This window comes from Macrobrachium rosenbergii, chromosome 6 (assembly GCF_040412425.1).
Source record: "Macrobrachium rosenbergii isolate ZJJX-2024 chromosome 6, ASM4041242v1, whole genome shotgun sequence".
Classification (NCBI taxonomy): Eukaryota; Metazoa; Arthropoda; class Malacostraca; order Decapoda; family Palaemonidae; genus Macrobrachium; species Macrobrachium rosenbergii.
This window is the reverse complement of record NC_089746.1, coordinates 2,397,832-2,418,045: the sequence shown is the minus strand read 5'-3', so window position 1 is coordinate 2,418,045 and position 20,214 is coordinate 2,397,832. Positions and strand designations below refer to the sequence as shown.

Here is a 20,214-nt window from a genome sequence, read left to right as displayed (position 1 = left end):
GAATACAGGTCATTATCATTTTCCCAACTTTTATGAATTTTGCTGCCTGGTTTATGCTTTCATGGTTAGTACAGGACCCCAGTGTATTGATTTGCTATTATTCTATGCAAATGGTAGCTGCGCAAATGGTTAGATACCATCATTAATAGATTTTTGGGGGTCATGCCGTTATCAGAATGATGTTAAGACCTACTCACATAAATATACATCATTAAGTAAGTACAAATATCACAAAGGTCCCTTAACTTCATGCTCCTCATTCTTTTGTTTAGGATGGGTCTTTCAGTCTGGAAACCTTTCATTGATAAGGAAACACTCAATATATATATATATATATATATATATATATATATATATATATATGTGTGTGTATACATACATACATACATACATACATACACACACACACACACACACACACACATATATATATATATATATATATATATATATATATATATATATATATATATATATATATATATATATATATATATATATATATATATATATATACTGAATCATGTAATCTCTAGTATTTGTGCAAAACTGTTGATTCAAAGTCCAGTCATGACTGCGTCGTCAATAAATATTTGGATGGAGACAGGTCCTGTGCCTTGGGGCATGGGTTGCATTTCGCTCTCTTACATTGTAGTGAAAGGCATGGAAATAACTATAGGGTTATGTGATTGTGGTCTGGAAAAAATATAGTGATATTTCTGATGAAGAGGTCACTGTATCAAGACTATTGTAACACTAATATAAAAAAAAATCCGGCAAAATAAAAAAATCAAAACCTTATATAAATTATGACGGATGCTAACAAGTCTGATTATGTAGAAAAGATGAACACTTTTGAGTGGTGAAATACATCCCGAAAGTTAATGAAAAGATGCTCGAGGCTGCAGCGCCCGCAGAAATTTGATCGCGGGGTGGGGGGTTACTTTTCCATATCACCAAGTCTTTCTACCCCCAAATTGATGAGGATTCAGCCCCACCTAGGAAAGTTGTACCACCAAACTGCAGATTTAAATACTGTTTTATGTTCAGATGTTATTACAAATGAAGCAAAAATTAATTTTGCAATAAAAAATACCAAAATTATTAGTGAATGATTCAAAAATCAAAAGGTATATGAATTAGATCTTTCTTTCGAAATTTTACAAATCCTGTAGTGCTTTTGATTAATCTGAGATTATAGTGAAAGACAAACTACTTAATACAATAAAGTCAAGTCGCCTCTTGACCTTTCTAGAAAATATATCAGGAACAGAAGAAATTTCCTGATGATTTTCTGATAAGGGACAGTGAATATATAATTTGGCAAGACCATTCAGTCGATCTTGTCCCATTGTAGCTCTTCTGTAACTCTTGACGAGACTGAGGGTAGAAAAGCTCCTCTCGGCAGATGCGGAAGAAACAGGCAAAGATGCATATATTCGTAACAACAGCCTTCTAGTTACGGGATAATTTTCAGAACACCTTTCTGAAGTCTCTCACACTGGCAATGGGGGAGAGTTCTTTTCAGCTGTACCCCACCTTCCTCTCCAAAGTTCGTGTTCACCGTCATATTCCTCGGCATCGGTTATATGGTAAAGTATATAATTTTTATACATATTCAGTGCAGGAACCAAGTCCTGGAATGTGGTGCGACTGAAATAACTTGGCATCAATAAGCACGATGGCCTAGCAACACTGATAATTAGCAAATCTATTATGAAACTGAGCAATGACGAAATACAAAAATGGCAAAAAATTACTCTTATAATATTCATCTGCACTACTATATGAGGTTTATTTACGGCCGTATGCTAAGAGAAAATATAGGGCCTCCAATTATAGGGCCTTCTTTACGCCCTAAGGAAAGTGTAGGAAGCCCTATATTTTTTTGGTGTTATGCTTAAAGCATCTTACAGTTGAGGTGTGATTGGTATCCCTGCTGAGAGGGTGTGTGTTGTCCTTTAAACAGTTGGTATGCCGGAGAACCATTTGTTTACAAACGTCTCGCACGTTCTTGGTTTTCAACGAGATATAGAGTACGTATAGACAGTCGGTATGGCGGAAAACAGTGGTCTAAGGGCAAGGTATATTACTGCAAACGAGAAAACAATGCTGGTGAGTCTGAATGAGGAAAGAAGTGACATTTTGTTCAACAAGAGCCATGACTTCCGCATCATTCACAAGAAAAAAGCAGCATGGGAAGAAGTCACCAACTTATTTAATGCAGCTGGTTATGGACCACCAAGAAGCCAGCAACAGCTGAAGAAAGTCTGGGAGAATGCAAAAGGAAAGTCAGTATTCAAAACCATATTGAAGTACTTTTGACTCGCTTCCTGCATGCATAACCAAGCATCAGCTAATGGATTGGTGAGGGCTAGTTTTATATAGGCTATATGTAAGGAACTACTTTTCGAATGGGGAGCAGCAATTTCAGGCTAACCTTTATTTGGTACAAATAAATTCTTATTGCCGCTAAAGGAATGTTTATCAGTGATGTACCTTAGTTTATCAGGTTCATATACTATATGTGCTAAGCCTCAGTTAGGTTTATAGGTAATTCTTTACAACAGGTCCACATCAGTATTTGGTGTTCCATGTAGCTAAAATAATAAAAGACACCCTAATTTGTACATTAAATATCTTTGTAATATACAAAAAATCTACAACCACCTAAGAATCTGGGGGGCCCATAGGTGAGGACCTGGGTTTTGGATGGGGAAGACAAAGCAGGAAAATAAAATAATCCTCACTTAAGAATGAGTCTAGTTTGGGAGTGCTTACAGTTTTGTTGGGCAAGGATATGGTCTGCCAGTTTCCTGGCTGGTACAGATGGCGGACGAATACAAACAGTCTGACCTAACCATATCTCACCTACCTAACGTAACATGGGCTTCATGCTCTAACCTGGCCGAAGGCGCTTTGCCCCACCCTAGACACCTCCTTTCTGTGAACATAACTACACCTAACCGTTCCTATAATGCCAGGGGTCACAGAACTTCTAACCTTGGCGAAGGGATTGGTCCTTGTAGAAGGAATTGCACAGACTGCCCAATGAAACTGTAAACTACCCGAAGTGTGTACTAGTCTTAATTTCAGGTACATACAGGTTAGCCTAATTTTTTGGTCTTAATTTCAGGCTATATACTGGTTAGCCTAATTGTTTAGAACAAAGATATTCATTTAACCACTAACTTTCTTGTAACATTTTCAGAGCAAAAGAAAAACAGCATGCTGTCCATAAGCGGGAGACTATGAGGACAGGTGGGGGTGCTCCTCCAAAGCCTGAAGATGAAGAGACGGCAAAATTCTTTCTATCATTGGAGATGACCTTGATGGTGAGGAGAATGAACTGGACTGTGATGCAGTTCAGAGTACTGGTAAGTCCTACTTTGATCATTCTACAGAGAGCTCTGCTAGAATGCTTTGCATATATTATTGATTTTCTTTCAAATACTTTATTCATTTTTACCTATAAAATTGAGAGGAAATCACTTGTTTTACACATATCCCCCACCTATCAATTTGTAAAAAAGTAAAATTAGCTCCTATTTGGTAATATTCTTGCAAGTCGCAAGAACGCAGTCAATGTAGTTGAAATTATAGAAGAAAAGTTGTTTATCTTGGCCTAAAATGTAAGGATATAAAGGTGGAACTCTGTTGAATAAAAGGGGGAGCCTAGGGTGCACAGCCCCCAGTTAACCGGGTCTAGGCAACTCCTCTCTTCTTGTCACATAGGGAATTTTCTCAAATTTCGCTGTAACCTAACCTATTTTCTGAATTGTTAACTTACTGCACAAGTGTACTGTATATGTTTAACATGGTATGACCCACAAATGTGAAATTAGTATTAGGAATAGGTAAATCATTCATTACTTTAATATTTACTCTACTTTTAAGGAATGTTTTATAGAATTAGGATAAATTAGTAGCCCTACAGTTTGCAAAAGTAATTTTTCCAGTATAATCATATCAGTATTATAATTTTTTTTTTTTTGCCATTTCAGGTCAACCACATACTGTGATTGGAATAAGAAATGATGGGCATGAGTGTGAGATAACATTTGATACTCAAATAATGGGACAGCACACAAACAACTCTGTGGACTCCATTGAAACACCTCCCAAACTCTCAGAATTCAACACAGCACAAAGCACACCAGCTGGCAAAGTCTCCTCACAGAAAGCTAATACTTCAAGAGACACACCCACCTCTATACAGTTAAATACCACAGACATCACATCACAATGCACACCAACACCTGGCCAATCAAATTCCACCTCAGCCCGAAAGCGCCGACGAACTGCTAAGTTCACTCAAGAGGCCAGCTTCGAAGCATCTCTTGGGATGCAGCGAAAGGAACATCAGATGACCATGGAAAGCCTCAGGCTAGATATTGAAATTAAAAAAGAAAAACCAAAAAAATATAAACGAGAAGAGGAGGATGCAAACCTTCGTCTCCAGGCTCATCAAATTTGGGTTGATGTAGGCAAGAAACTGTTGGAAGTTACAGGGGAACTAGGGCAAGTAACTAGAAAAATGTGATAACTTGATGCCTTAAATTGATCTAATGTCACCAATTTTTTTTTCAGTGCAACATCATTATATATATTTTAGCTGTGATGAAATGGTGTTTTGCGTTAATGTCTGCAAGAGAATGGACTTGATGAATAAAGTAAAGCATTATTATTATTTTAGAAAGATTGTTTAATCACTGGCATTTAATTAATGTGTTTACTGCACGATGACCTGCCATTATTACTTTTCTTTTTCTTCAGGGAGACACATATACATATATATACTCGTATTACTACAAAGATGAACTTGTGCATTTTACTCTAGTCTGCAATATATTTTGGCTACTATATGTATATTTTTGTGGAAATTAAAATTACAAATAACTGTTTCTGCTTTATTTACCAAACCTGTGCTGTATATACAGTAAGGTGACCAAAAAACAATACAAAGTTTGTGTTAGGATTTGTTTTTTATACTTTTTTTTTTTTTTTTTTTGGTAACTTCAAGCCTAGTGGTGGTGATTTTTTCCTAAGCAAAATATTCTCTTATGATTTGCTGTCTTTTCAAGACTCCTTGGATATTTCTCATTGCTTGAGGTTGCTGCCTCAGTTCATCTTCTATGTTTCCTTGGGCTTCTGGGTCATGTGGATTATGAAGTTCATGAATTGCATTATCTGGCTCAGGTACATTGTAGGCGATGGCCAAATTGTGGAGAACTGCAGCAGCAACAATTATGTGTTTGGTGTTTCTCATAGAAGTCCTCATTTTCTTTCCAAGGCATGCAAATCTTCTTTTTAATAAGCTAAATGCTCTCTCAACAGTGTTTCGCGTTCTTATGTGAGAAGCATTATAGCGGTTCTCTCCACGGCCATGAGGAGCTGTCAGAGGAGTCAACAAATATTCACGACATGGATAGCCACTGTCGCCCAACAAGTGTCCAGGCAGAATACCATCTTCGAGTTCCTGACAGAGTCGACTATTTTCAAAAATATTGCTGTCATGTGCACTGCCAGGCCACCGAGCTACAATGTTGTACAGTTGCAACTGAGGACCACAAACTGCTTGTACATTAAATGAAAAATAACCTTTCCTGTTGCGGAAAACTTCAGGACGTGGGTGACTTGGCATCTCAATTGCAATATGAGTGCAGTCAATGCACCCAATTACACCTGGCATTCCAGCTATAGTCATAAATTCGTGCTTGGTCCTAGTAAGATTATCTTGGTCTGGAAACTTGATGAATTCTGCACACAAACTTCCAATCGCATAGGCTACCTGGGCAACACATCTACTGACAAAAGGCTGTGATACTTCACACCAATCTGAGATACCAAGTTGGTCGTTTCCAGTGGCAATGTATCTCAATCCAATTAGGACCTGCAGGTGAGAAGGCACAGGACAGTCTGTGGAAAAAGAAAAATCATGAAATACTTCACTCCAGACCATGTACAGGCATCATTCTCATGTTTTTTTTTTTACATAAAAATTGTATAATCCTTTACTGTATTAATCATATTATCTCTAGGCAGCATCATATAACTTTTCAAATAACACATTCATCAGAAACCAATAAAATAACTTATAAAAACAATGTGATAACGGCTCATGCCTACCTCTGTTGGTAAGAGCGTGGGGCAGCAATGTTCTATCCGTGCAATCAATGAAAGGGTGCACTCTTTACTTAATCGAAACCTCATCAGAAATTCTTCCTCCGTCATGGCATGGAATGGGTTGCTTCTGTCTGTCACAACCCTTCGTATGTGGCCATGCTGATAGCGCTGAAGATTTCGGATATGACGAAATTGTCGGTACATGCTGAAATATATAAAATATACAAGTAATGTAAGACGAACCTTTTAACATCAGTTAAAAACCAACACCATTTCCATGCATGAGCTATCACATCTATTGAGGAATGTAATTAATTTGCAATTCAAATTGCAAGTTTACTTGCAACTACTATTTTATCTTTCTTTGTTTCACACCACACAGAACGATCTAGTATGATGCCTTGAAAATATTGCACGAGTTAACATCAGTGTACTACAATGCTCGAAAAATAATCAAAGGAATTCTCACCTGTCTAACTTTGCAGAAGCTTGTTGATGTTGTTATACTTGAAATCCGAGAGGAACATCACCGAGTTCATAAAATATGGAGTTTTGTCCGCCTGTACAATAGCTTTTCTTTCTTTGTATATGTAATTATTTTTGTAAGATGTCTTTTGATAATATCAGAGTTTTCCACCAGCAAAGAGTTGATGTCATGACTACTATTTACTTATAGGGCTTGCGAAAGGCATGTCTGGACCACCCTCTAAATAGTATTGGAACCATCCCTTAAATTATAGGGAACCCTAAATTTATAGGGCCTATATATGTTCTAAGCATAGGATTTTAATATAGGGTCTATATTATAGTCCCTATATTTTCTCTTGGCATACGGCCGTTAGATCTGTATCGCTGACTGATAGCCATCCTGGGTATTTTAACCTCAATATTTAAGGTACTTGAAATTTCTGTGGCAGATTCGAAACATTTTTGGAAGCCTCTGTCATTAGAGTCACCTACAAAGACTCTCTCTCTCTCTCTCTCTCACACACACACACTAATAATTTTTCTCGCCTTGACTTAGAGAGTGGCGGGCATGTACCCAAGTGCTACCCCTGCGGGCGCTACTGCCTCTAGGCATTGTGAATAATAATAACTTCAACAAAGTAAAGGAATTTCTGAAGCGAAATGCATATTGTTTAAAAATCGTTATTGTGATTTGTGACTTCACCAGTTTTCCGACAGGCCAATGATCAGCTCTGTGGGTTCTGCATCAGGCAGTTTATCAAAAGACCTTGGTGATAGTCTTAATCCACTGGACGGTACCATTTCAGATTCAATACAAGGAACAATGTAGATCTGAAAGAAAATGATAAAATACAGCTGCGTAGCGATTGCAGTCTTGTGGGTTTCGTTGTACAGTAGTATCCTTGTTCAACAAATTACCTAGAAGTGATTTGTAAGAATTTATACCTGATGTATTTGGCCGGGAAACGGAAGTGCAAAAACGTTTTGGGTGCCACTTCCTAAATGTCACGAGGATTTGCGAGACTCTTCAGCTTCCCCTTCTCTTCTCAGCCTTCTAGACCCTGTGCACCACTTAGGACTAAGACTGGCCGGCCATTGGAGCTTTCCGTTCATCACCAGTAGAAAGCCTCTATGCTGAATCAGGACTAACATCGCTCACCCCTCGACTCTCTTAGATACTATGCCAGATTCCACCAATTCTCTACCTTGAAGCTAATTATACCTGAACCCCTCCTTGCCAAATTTACTAACAATCCCAACCGACCCTACCTTTTCTCTATCCGTATGAAAACCCTTCTCTCTCACTCTTCATCACCACAATTGAAAATTCTCCCTTTCTATATCCACACTTTCCCACCTTGGCTAATTCCACTCCCTCAGTCTGTCCACTTACTGTATACTGCACAACTTATCAAAACTTAATACCCCTTCTCCTATTCTATGTTCTCATTTCCTGGAGCACATTTTGACACATGACGCTTGCACCCTAATTAACACAGATGGCTCCAAGCCCCCTAAAGGAGCTGGGGCTGTTGTCCTCTTCCCCAACAAACATTTCCAACTACTATTACCACCTATGGCAAGCATACTTACAGCAGAACTTGTAAACAGACACGAATCGCGTCCTCTATTCCCATTATTGAACTAGCTAATTATAAAATTTGGGGTCGTTTAGTTGCCAAACTAGGTACTGGACGAATTCTTTAACAAGTGAAAATATGCGCAAAGAATCGTTGTTTTACACTTGATCTTGAGGACTGGAGCTGGGCGGTTCTCTTTTTGAGATCGCCATTAATAATTTAGAATAAGACTGTGCCCTCCAACTAAATAACTTGGAGTAAGTAACTGTATTGATTGATCAATTCCATTTGTAATTTACTGGTCGATTCAAGTTCAGATTTGTTATTTCTGTTTTGATTGGTTTTGTTGTAATATACTTCTTATTGTTTTTTTGTAAGTCGTAATATGTGTAGTTTTAATTTAGGTCTGTTGACATTTTCTCTGTAAAGTAGGGTAAAAATGTTATTGTAATTATTTCATTTGCAGAATGAAATGTCTGTAACGACTTCAACGTCGTGACGTTACATGCCTCGTTCGTATGGTTGGTTGAGGTGTCAAAGGTCTTATTCTGATTGGGCAGGCGCAAGCCCCTGCAGTTGCGCTACATTTCATTTCAAGTGCTCTGCGGAATCGAGAAACTCTAAAGTAAGTTCGCTCCAATTTGTGCCTTGTGGTATGTAAATTGTCCTCAAGGTCAACTCGTTCATAAATTACTTCATTGTTAACAACAGCAAACAAAAGTGTCAACGAGTTTAGTTCGCGAAAACTGAATGTTTGAATGCCTAACTAGTTGGTTCCGTCAATGACTCGTCGTCTGGAAGAGTGGCTATTATCAGTTATCGACCCAAAGTTGGTGTTTTGAAGCAATACTTCTTGTGTTCCATTTCTCATAAACTGGGTCGCTGAATTCATCGTTCGGGTGTTGTACTGCTGTTTACTGTTCAATCTCGTAAACATGCCTCCCAGGAAGGTGAAATCTTTGACTCGGAAGAAATTTGACATTGTTGAGACCTGGACTATTGAAAGTTCGGACGCCGAGGCCATCTTAGCAGATGCAGAGAACGCCACTGTTGATGATTTAAGGTTATCATTGAACTCTCTTCGTGAATCATATAGTGATTTGAAAAAGAGTCTCCATGAGCAATCTGACTTGTGACGAAACTTTGAAAACATTGCGTGATGCGGGTGTTACCTTCCACAAGCTGAGGACGCAGATAAATGAACGAATGGAAAAGCTATCGGAAAAAGAGGACATTCCTAAGCAAGCTAATGAGGTCAGAAAATCTAATTCGTCATTCGTCCAATTGAAGAAACTTTCTTGTCCGACGTGGGATGGTGAAGTTCGATCGTATAAAAGATTCAAGAAAAATTTCGAGCTATTAGTTCAGAGCCAGATGTCTGAGGAGATGGCGCTTTAAGACTGAGAGAAGCATTGCGAGAAAACTCGAGGGAAGGCCTCATTGTTCAGTCGAAATCGAGCTTGGATGAAGCATGGTCAGCATTAGATTGCATTTACGGAAGGGAAACACCATCCGTGGCGCAGTCCTCAAGGACGTCCATGACATTAGGCCTGTCAGAAGCGAGTCTGATGCAGATGGTCTTCGTCGATTGGTAACGGAGCTTACTGTCGCTAAAGAGGACCTGAGATCGGTAAACCGAACGTCTGCATTAGGTGAGTCGGCATTTTCCATCGTAATGGAAAAATTCCAGTAGAACTGCGCAGGAGAATCGACAGAAAAATTCTGGCAGACGACCTTGATGCTGAAGCCTCCTTCAATTTACTCTTAGAAATGGCCGACACGGCAGCCTCAATCGAAGAAACAGCTAAATTGCGAGCAGAAGCTCATTCTAGTTACATTTTCAGAGAGCCGACGACGGTCGTCAAGAATTATCAGGTTAGCAGTAAGGACAGAAGCACTGGTAACAGCGGTTCGAAAGGTGTCAAGCCTGGTAAGAATGGAACGCCCAAAAAGGGTAATGGTTGGAAGGAATCGAAAACCAGGAAGCCAAAAAATTCCCATCTTCCGTTCAATCATGTGTTTTTCATTCTATGGCTGATCACCAAACGTCTGAATGCAGAGTGTTCCTAGGTCTTTCGTCCATAAAAAGAGAAAACCTTGAAGGAACATAACCGGTGTGAAAAGTGCTTTGGTTCTCACCCCCATAAATCAGTGCAGAAATAAGCACGTTTGTCAGGAGGTTAATTGCAAGACGCCAGACAATCATCATACTCTATTGCATGCTGCTTGCCTAGCTGCGTCAAGCATGGTTTATGGTCCTGTTGATTGCGAGAAACTCCGTCATCATCTGGGCCAGAACACAATGAGACCTAGTCATACAGCCTTCATGAAAAGGAAAGGCAATCTTTTCAGGGTTTCAGTTCTTTATGATTTGGGAGCCACTGTCTCACAGATTCTGAACTCGGTGGCAAGGAAGCTTGTATTAAACCAGTATCCAGAATCAAGAATTTGATGATGAGGACTGCTGGGGAGAGCCAGCCACAGGATTGGGGACCAGCTGATCTGTACAGCATCCCACTCTACGATGCAGAAGGTAACTTCGTGACTGCAGTTGATTGCATTGGTGTCGATTACATCGGTGAACTTGATGGAGGCAGTTATCATGCAGCTGCTGACATGTTCAAAGATGATGTCGATCCATCAGAACTTTTAGAGCCTGTTCACGGTGACATCGAGTTGCTCATCGGAGACAATCATGCCAGCATATTTCCGCGAACGGTGAAGACAAGAGAAAACCTTGTTTTAGCTGAGACTAACTTCGGGTTCATTCTACATGGTTCTCACGAGACATTTTTTGCCGCCAATTCTCATGAACCAAGTGTGATGCTGTCGGAGCTCCTCAACAGAAAGATTTCTGCTGTTCTTCTGCAGTCAACGTCATCAGTTGCAGTAAGTCATGCTGAACGGCCGAAAGGGGAAGTTTCCACAGATAAAGCCCGGAGCAATGGCTCCGTGCAGGAGGTTGCAGAAAATGGCGGACAGTCGGTTCTTTCAATAAAGACCAGTGCTGAGACTGTGTTTGATCGTATGTGTGAAGTAGAGGATGGTCGGTTTGTCATCGGTGCGACGCGAAGTCGTCGCATAAACTCAGAAGAGGAGCGAAGAGTACAGACATACAAGAGTTGCCTCACCTCGACCCTGAACGGAAGATATTCGTTTGCAGGTTACCATGGAAGGAAAGCTTCCGTACCTTGTCGGATAATCGACCTGTTGCCCTCAAACGCCTGAATTCGTTAACACGTTACCATGTCCAGAAACAAAGCTTTAAAGAACTGGTATGTAGACGAATTTGAAAAGTTGATCAACGACGGCTATATGACAGAGGTTACAGCTGAGGAGGATGCGCAGTGGAAATCTAATGGTGGCAAAGTCTACTACATCTGTCATTTCGCACACTTTAATGAGCATAGTTCCTCAACCCCACTCAGAATTATATTTGATGCAAGTGTTCCATTTAAAGGCAAGGCTATCAACTCCTTGTGGGAACCACCACCAAATTTGATTCCACCAATTCCAACCCTGCTGTTAAGGTTCCAGGAAAGGAAAATACCGGTTGCAATGGACATAAGTAAAGCATACTTCACTGTTCGCCTTGAGACAGAAGAATCTCATCTGCACCGCCTTCTGTGGAATCAACTGGACAAGGAAGAAGAAGTCAAGACGCTGCGATTACTACACGAAACTCCTGGGGAACTACTCCGCAGGTGGTATATGCAGTGTAGCAATGCTCATCATAGCTGAGAAATTCAAGGACAAGTACCCACAGGTATGCAATTCATAAAATCGAACTTGTATGTTGATGATGGTACTACAAGTGTTGATGATGTTTCCACGGCATTACAACTTGCTAAGAACTCAACATTGTCCTCAGTGAGGCATCCTTCATCATAAAGCATTTCATGATCGGTGGAAGTGATAGTGATATTGATGCCCACATAAAGAAGTGCCGGATGTACCTGACAATGTGCGACGGACACCAGAGCAGGAAAGGATCCTGGGTATAATATATCATTCTGCCAACGATGAAATTTCCATTTCAGGTAGGATTAACTTCTCAAAGAAAAGGAGAGGCATTAGATCAGAGGAAGATATCAGTTTAGAAAACTTTGATGATGCCTTCCCTGACACTTTCAGTCGAAGAAATTATCTACAGATCATAGCAACCATCTATGATCCGACGGGACTTGCAACTCCGGTTACCATCTGCCTGAAGCACGAACTAGGTCAAATATTCCGCCTCAAACAGGAATGGGACGATCCGATCCTAGATGGTAATGATGAACTACCTACAACCCGCAGTCGGTGTAAAGAAGTGATTCGTTCGATCTACGGTCTAAAAGAAGTCAGGTTTGTTCGCTGTCTAACACCGGAAACCGCAGTTGACAAACCCACTCTAGTAATTTTTTGTGATAGTTCTCAGACTGCCTATGGATGTGTCACGTACTACAACTGGAAGTTGGAAAATGGCGAGCGAGCATCTGTTCTTGCCATGTCAAAGGCAAAACCTTGGCCACAAATTCCGACATTAACGATCCCCGTGGTGAGTTACTTGGATGTCTGCTGGGTGCCAGAATGCAACAGACTATCGTCAAAAATCAAAGCTTCATTTTTGAAAGGGTAATGCTGCTAACTGACAGCACCATAGTTCTGGGACAACTGCGTCATGAGCCCTACAAGTACAACATGTGGACAGCCAGCCCGTATCGGTGAAATACAAACCCTGACTGATATTCGTGATTGGTACCATGTGGACTCTGAAAACAACGTTGCGATGATGATCGTCACGCGGTCTTAACCCATCTGAAATGGGAAAAGGATTACAGATGGCAAAAAGGTCCAGACTTCATGAAGAAGGACATCAACGAATGGCCAATCAAACATGCAAATGAAGTTCATGGGAAGAAAGATCTGGACATAAGAATAAAAGATCCACGGATGACCATTGGAAGATGCAAGTCACTATGTGTCCAGATTGATGGTGGAACAAATGAAGATTATTCAGTTATTCTTGATATCCTAAAAACATTTAACATAACGGTCGACAAAAATGACAGCCTGATGAAGATTAAACGTCGCATCTCTAGAATCATAAGATTTATGGAAAATGCTTCACAATTTTTTCAGAGATCGACTGAAGAGAACAGTGAAGACTATTCCAGTTGCCATCAGTAGTATGACGAAAGCAGAATGTTCGAGATGGTTTGCTGAAAATGATACATTTGTGCCTACCAAGCGTGAGTTAGTAATATCAAACTTGTTTCTTATTCAACAGGCTCAGCAGTCGCTACCGTCAGATGTGGAACATAAGCTAAAGTCACTGAACCCAATACTGGACGTCGACGGTGTGTGGAGAGCACTAGGTCGTACTGGTGCTGCTCTATCAAACCCGCCTGCGATTATACCGTACTCTGAACCCTTTGCAGAGATCTTGGTGCGTAAATGTCACCAACCGCAGCACTCTGGTGCGGATACTACTCTTGCCCTAGTACGTGAGCAGTTCTGGATCCTCAACGGTAAACGGTTCGTCAGCAAAGTTGTGTCGCAGTGCCCATATTGTCGCTTTCTACGGAAGAAGATCGCCCAAGTAGAGATCGCTCCTCGTAAGGTGGAACAACTCGTGCGATCGCCAGTATTCGAACATGTGGTCATTGACATAGCTGGTCCGTTCAATACCATCGCAGATCGCCGAGACGAAAATTACCGGGTAAATTCTGGTAAAGCCTGGATTCTGGTCATCGTGTGTCGTGCATCTGGTGCGGCCCACATAGAGGTCCTTGAAGGTTACGATACCAACTGCTTCCTTGCAGGTTTTGATGCTTTTACTAGAATCCGCGGAAAACCCACGTCTGTGACTGCAGATCTTGGTTCGCAAATCCGTGGTGCTGCAAACGTTATGGAGAGCCTTTGGAACCATACCAAGATGGCAAAGATTCAGACAAATCCCGAATCAACAACCTGGCACTTCGTATCATCTGGAGCTCATTCGTCAGTCGGACAAGCTGAGAGGATGATCAGAACTGTGAAGAACACTTTAGAAGCTGTCACTGCTTCGAGAAAACCTGAGTTTACTAAGTTGCGTTTGCAGAGACTAATGTACAGTGTTGCTGATATGATAAATGATAGGCCTTTAGGTGTTCATAGAAATAATGTTGCCAAATTGGACGCTGTGAGATTACTACGTCCAAATGACCTTATTTTGGGTAGATCAAACGGTGATATTAGTGAACTTTTAGATTTCGAGTTGGCTAAAACACCTGAGCAAATAGAGTACACAAAAATACTCGCACTGAATGAACTCTTTTAAATCATTGGTGGAAAATATGGTATGATCAAATTTTTCCAGCTCTTCTTCCCAGAGAAAAGTGGTCAGATTCAACCGGGGGTAGAGATAAATGATATCGTAATAATCAGAGATACTAATCCCGTGCGTAACCAGTGGTCTTGGGGCGAAGTTGTTTCTGAAAACAAGTCGTCTGATAATATAACACGTTCAGTATCGGTGCGGTATAAGTCTGATGAAAAATCTAAGTTTGTCACTAAGTCGGTCAGAGATTTGGTTGTCATTCTGAGGAACAATGAACGTACTGATTTGTAGACATTTACAGTAACATACGTGAGATTTTCAGTTGCATATAACGTACAATTTTGTCATAAAAAAGTGCAATTTCATCTAAATGAGTACTTTTTCAATATGTTGTCGTTTTGTTTCATGTTCTTATTAAAAAAAAAAAAAAAGTTAAAAATGTAAAAAAAAAAAAAAAAAAAAAAATTCAAGTTCCTGTTTCTTGCTTATTTATTAAATGAGATCAAGTTTTATCTATAGTTCTAGTATGTAAAATTTTTTACAAAAAGGTTCAAAAGTGAATTTTAATGAAAAAACGTGTATAATTTATAAGAGTAAAAATTAACCCGAGATAAAGCTCCGGAGTGTAAACAGACACGAATCGCGTCCTCTATTCCCATTATTGAACTAGCTAATTATAAAATTTGGGGTCGTTTAGTTGCCAAACTAGGTACTGGACGAATTCTTTAACAAGTGAAAATATGCGCAAAGAATCGTTGTTTTACACTTGATCTTGAGGACTGGAGCTGGGCGGTTCTCTTTTTGAGATCGCCATTAATAATTTAGAATAAGACTGCGCCCTCAACTAAATAACTTGGAGTAAGTAACTGTATTGATTGATCAATTCCATTTTATAATTTACTGGTCGATTCAAGTTCAGATTTGTTATTTCTGTTTTGATTGGTTTTGTTGTAATATACTTCTTATTGTTTTTTTGTAAGTCGTAATATGTGTAGTTTTAATTTAGGTCTGTTGACATTTTTTCTCTGTAAAGTAGGGTAAAAATGTTATTGTAATTATTTCATTTGCAGAATGAAATGTCTGTAACGACTTCAACGTCGTGACGTTACATGCCTCGTTCGTATGGTTGGTTGAGGTGTCAAGGTCTTATTCTGATTGGGCAGGCGCAAGCCTGCAGTTGCGCTGCAGAACTATATGCCATTTGTTTTCACTAAAACAGCTTCTAATCTACCCTCATCATCCTTGGTTATTTTCACATACTCTGCTAATTCTTTATCCCTCATCCAGTCTACTGACTGCATCCATCCTATAGTCCGTGAAATTCAAGATTGGCTCTTTTATATTTCAGTCCGGAAAAAACTAGTTTGCTTCTGCTGGATCCTGAGCCATGTGGGCATCCTAGGCGATGAGCAAGTGGACTCTTTCACCTGCTCTGCGCCTTTGTCTGGATGCCCACATTTCAAAAACCATCCATATTCAGATTACTTTCCATTTTTTCCTTAACTGCTTACTAAATTGCTGGCAGTCTTTCTGGTCAGTATGTCAAATAACATGCTCCACACAGTTAAACCTACCATACTACCATGGTTAAACCCATGTTACAAGAATAGATGACGGGAAACAGCTTTTGCCCAACTACGAATTGTCCATTCAAGCCTCACAGACTTCCACATGACGAACGGATCCCCTCCAACCATGTATTTAACTAGTTGTATCCCTCTTTCCCTATCCCATATAATCCTTTCCTGGCCCCAGAACACAGTCGCATGCAACAGAGCCTTTAGCAAGCAACCTCTCTTCCCTGTCCACCTCACCTTCATGATATTCTTACTGAAACAGAAAGTGTAATCTGCTTCCTTCAACAAAAAATATTCTTCATCTAATATAACCTGCCAACCAATAATTCTGACCATACTGTATCTATAATCAGCATAACATAGCACCATATGGTCTCCAAGGCCTGGTGCTTGATTGATATTAATTCAGTTCAATTCCTGCTGTGCACAACTGGCAGGACACAAGTCTATAGGAAAAAATAACATAAGTTGTTGGGTTCTTGCGTTACAAGCTGACGCTTTGTCTGGTCAGAGAGCTAAATCCAAAAGCCTGGAAAAGTTCATGAAAATGTCTCCCCAGTAGCACTTTCATACTATTTTGTACTGCTTGTATAGGCGATAAAAGACCATGGGTTTATCCATAAGAGGACATAAATTGTATGGTTCAAACAAAATTTGTTGAACAGTTAGACATTGCAACGTTCAATGCCGGTGATGGATGGGCATGCTAGCTCTGCACTTGCCATAATATTGCCGGCCACAAGGAAAGGGTCAGAGATGATGTAGAGAGTATGGGAAGAGTCAACCACTGAAATTAGCAATTTTGCAATGATGATGAGATGACCTGTTCTGAAAGGTCCTACCTGCAAAAGCACAACTGAGAAGGCTCAGTCATCTCCACTAGGACACGAGATGAAAGAAAATAAAATCAGACAGCTTACACAAGATCTGGCCTAGGTTACTGATGTTACCAAGCAGTCAAGGGATTCATGCTCATTCATGAGAAACTTAATTACCAACTAACACTAATATCTGGTTCATTGGAAAAATTGCAGCGCATAGTTTCATATCCTTGTGACTAGTATTGAACATTACCAGCTCGACAACAAGCAGGTGGATTCTCTAAGCTGAATGCTGTTTTGTTTCTGGGCTGTGCTGAAGTTCATCCTGCTGCTGAGATGATATCCAACTTCACCTGTCTGGCAATGGATCAAGGTTAATGCTGAATTATGTCTTGATTGTAGAGCTTCCACACTTGAAGTCGAAGGGGACATCAAGACGGAACTACAATTATATAAAAATACAGTTTAGGATGTTCCAAGAAAGCTTGGGATTTGGTGAATGCAAAGCATTCATTAATGGATAAAACTACTTCTTTTGCCAGAAATAACACATGAGACCCTGGTAGTATTATCTCCAATTTGACTGTTTCTGATGTGCAAACCATTTGTACACCAATTTTGGAGTTAGATGAGGATGATGATGGAACACATGCCTCTTTAACAAAACTGTCAGAGGTTAGGTCGTATCTTGATGACCTTGATTTCTCCATTTCCTCAAATCATGCAGGCCTCCAGGTGGTAAACTATCATTCTGGGGAAATGAGTACTTGGGTTTCCAAGATTTAATGAACATGTCTGCCAGATAAAAAAAAAAGATCACAGTTCTTAAATTTCTCTAAGGCTGTTCCTCACCTGGTATTGCAACCACTGTTTTAGCATCCTCCATATCTACCATCTGAAGTGTCTGTCCAGTCTCTGCCATCACCACCCTTCTTTCCCCTGAAATGGCCCTCAGCAAGCTATCTTACATCATCCAAGACACCAGTGACCAGGGTAATATTAGACAATTTCAACCCATCTTCCTCTTCAAAGGAGACCCCAGGGATGTCAACCCCAAACCATTTGATATGTTCTTGAAGAACAGACGCCGTTAAAACTTGTACAGGCTTTGAGGGCTGTAGTATAGTTACCTGTATCAAAGCAGCCAAAGCTCAAGGTGTGTTTACTGTACATTAATTTTGATTACTGAAATATCAGACAGTTCTGAAGGAGAATGTCATAATCAATTGCAAACTTAAATGCGTATTGACAAGGTACTCTGCATGATAAATAATCCTATGAAACTACATAGCTTCTCACGAAGATATGTGGGTCATGAACCGTTCCTGTAAATAGCTATAAAATGATCAGTCTTTGCAATAGCAATGTTATATTACTGACACTGATTAAGCTCCCCAGTCCTCCCAAGAGTATAGTTATTGCAAAGATCCACCTGTGAACTTCCAGGTGGGAAAATCCTCTTTATTACCACCCATGCCACAGTGCTGGAGATCAATGCTGCATATTGCTAGGCATCAGTATGTGAAGACTAAGATGCTCATTCGAAACAAAATCTTGCCAGGCACTGTGAATAACAACAGATATCTGTATTGTGCATTTTAGAGAGCTTCTCTGAAACTACCCTACACAGACCTTATTTATACTTGTATTTGGAGGTCATGGTGTTCCCCAAATTGGCTGATCAAGGTGAATACTGTATATACTGTATACTATTCTTTAGCCAAGTGAATACTTTGTAAATTCATGGCAGCGTTTTTGATACTCTTCCCCACACCTTGCTGTGCTCTGGTGGTGGGTAGAAAACTTATGTTTTTCTTCACAGAATGTTTGAGAAATAAAATGGAACCTGGAACCTCAGTAACAGCATATTTTCACATAAACATGAATCATTTTACAAGAGAGCCATCCCAGCAAACTCGATGCCCCACCTGTCTTTGACTAATGGTATAATCCGGCACTTTATTTCGCTTTGTTTACACTGATAAACAACTTGTTGGGAAGCCTACGATATCCTCAGAGAATGACAGTTTATTTAGGTAAAGGGTTCAAAATGACAATTTATATCCCCGTATTCTGGATTGTAGAACAATCTTCAAAGAAACAAGTTATGGAATAATTAATTGATATCTTACTTTCTGTAGCTAACTTGTAAATTTTAGCCTAATCTGTTGTTTTCTGATGTCCAGTTTCTAACTTTTATGTTTTATCATTCATTTTTGCAACACGCATTTTGGGCCTCATTGGTTATGTGGATATATTTTTTTCACATTTATATATTTGCAGAATTTTATTTCGCTTAGTGTTACTGCACTGCATTTCCCATCAGGGGAGCCAAGGGACAGATCTGAAAACGATTGTAGCTGGAAATACTTCAACAAACATTATTCTTGGTTTTCAGCTATTTTGTCCATGTGAATGTGTATATACTGATATACAGAAATGCTCACTTTGATTTTTTTAACCTTACGGGCACGTTCATGAGTGGTGAACTCTGTTATCAAGTACGAATTGTTTCAGGGTAGAAATAAAAGTATACATGTACGGTGGCAGGCGTATGGGAACCCAATAAGCTGGTGGGGATTTTGCAGTAATCTGTGTATTTTCCCGAGTGAATTTTCTTGCTCCCGATGGTCTCTTCCCCGAGAACTATTGAAGCCGAACTTGGATGAACTGAGGTAACCTTTTGGCCCTTAAGCAAAAAGCAAATAACTCAAGTTTGGAACCTCGGAGTTAATATTTAGTTTGAGATAAGTATCACGATGACTGGCCTTCTTATGCGCTTTTGATACAACAATAGATAACTGAAATGAAATTAGAAACAAAGAGAGTGACAGTCAAGCAAACCACAACATTACATCAACAATATAGATAAGTACATTTTTTTTAACATCAAACTGTTTCCTCTTACTAGGGCTGGCTACTGTGATATGGAAAGACAATGGTTACAGGCACGTTCATAATTAAACTGCTAAACTGTGGATGAACCTCAGACATAGACAACTTCCACTAGGTTAGCCCTCCATGCACCTATACAGAAAAATCCTCATGAGCAGTGAATCAGACCCCCTTCACACATTGCCATTTGCCTCCATTTTGCACACCTCCCTCGCTTTTGAATACTGAAGCCCTTCCTTTCCAATACCTCATTGATATCATCTATCCATCCCTTTCTAAGTCTTTGTCACCTTCTTCCTAACGCTTCCATATTGGATTCTCTTTTTACCGTCCTATTATCCTCCATTCTTTTCGATAACCGAACCATCTCAAAGCAGGTTGATCACCGCCCCCCTTTGCCTACACTAATCTTCTTATGCTACAATTTTTCTTTCATTTGCATA

At 39.8% G+C, this 20,214-nt stretch overlaps 3 protein-coding genes across 5 annotated transcripts in view; 2 read left to right on the top strand and 1 right to left on the bottom strand.

The window, feature by feature from the left end:
- Positions 1-20,214, top strand: part of Bulli (regulator of MON1-CCZ1 complex protein bulli) — a 441,067-nt gene that overhangs the window by 298,466 nt on the left and 122,387 nt on the right. The gene's annotated exons all lie outside the window — the stretch shown is intronic.
- On the top strand, positions 2,011-4,900 carry LOC136839113 (myb/SANT-like DNA-binding domain-containing protein 3). Its single transcript, XM_067104771.1, has 3 exons — positions 2,011-2,291; positions 3,212-3,377; positions 4,005-4,900. The coding sequence occupies exons 1-3, from the start codon at positions 2,056-2,058 to the stop codon at positions 4,020-4,022; spliced, it is 420 nt and encodes a 139-aa protein (XP_066960872.1). The 5' UTR covers positions 2,011-2,055; the 3' UTR covers positions 4,023-4,900.
- LOC136839674 (putative nuclease HARBI1) lies at positions 4,911-5,962 on the bottom strand. Its single transcript, XM_067106029.1, has one exon. The coding sequence runs from the start codon at positions 5,960-5,962 to the stop codon at positions 5,045-5,047; it is 918 nt and encodes a 305-aa protein (XP_066962130.1). The 3' UTR covers positions 4,911-5,044.

What these genes read in the sequence shown, in the direction of transcription:
- LOC136839113 (XM_067104771.1), top strand. Translation starts at nt 2,056, where the DNA reads ATGGCGGAAAACAGTGGTCTAAGGGCAAGGTATATTACTGCAAACGAG. An exon ending in TGGGAGAATGCAAAAGGAAA is followed by an intron (nt 2,292 to 3,211) that starts GTCAGTATTCAA and finishes TAACATTTTCAG; the next exon opens with AGCAAAAGAAAAACAGCATG.
- LOC136839674 (XM_067106029.1), bottom strand. Translation starts at nt 5,962, where the DNA reads ATGGTCTGGAGTGAAGTATTTCATGATTTTTCTTTTTCCACAGACTGT.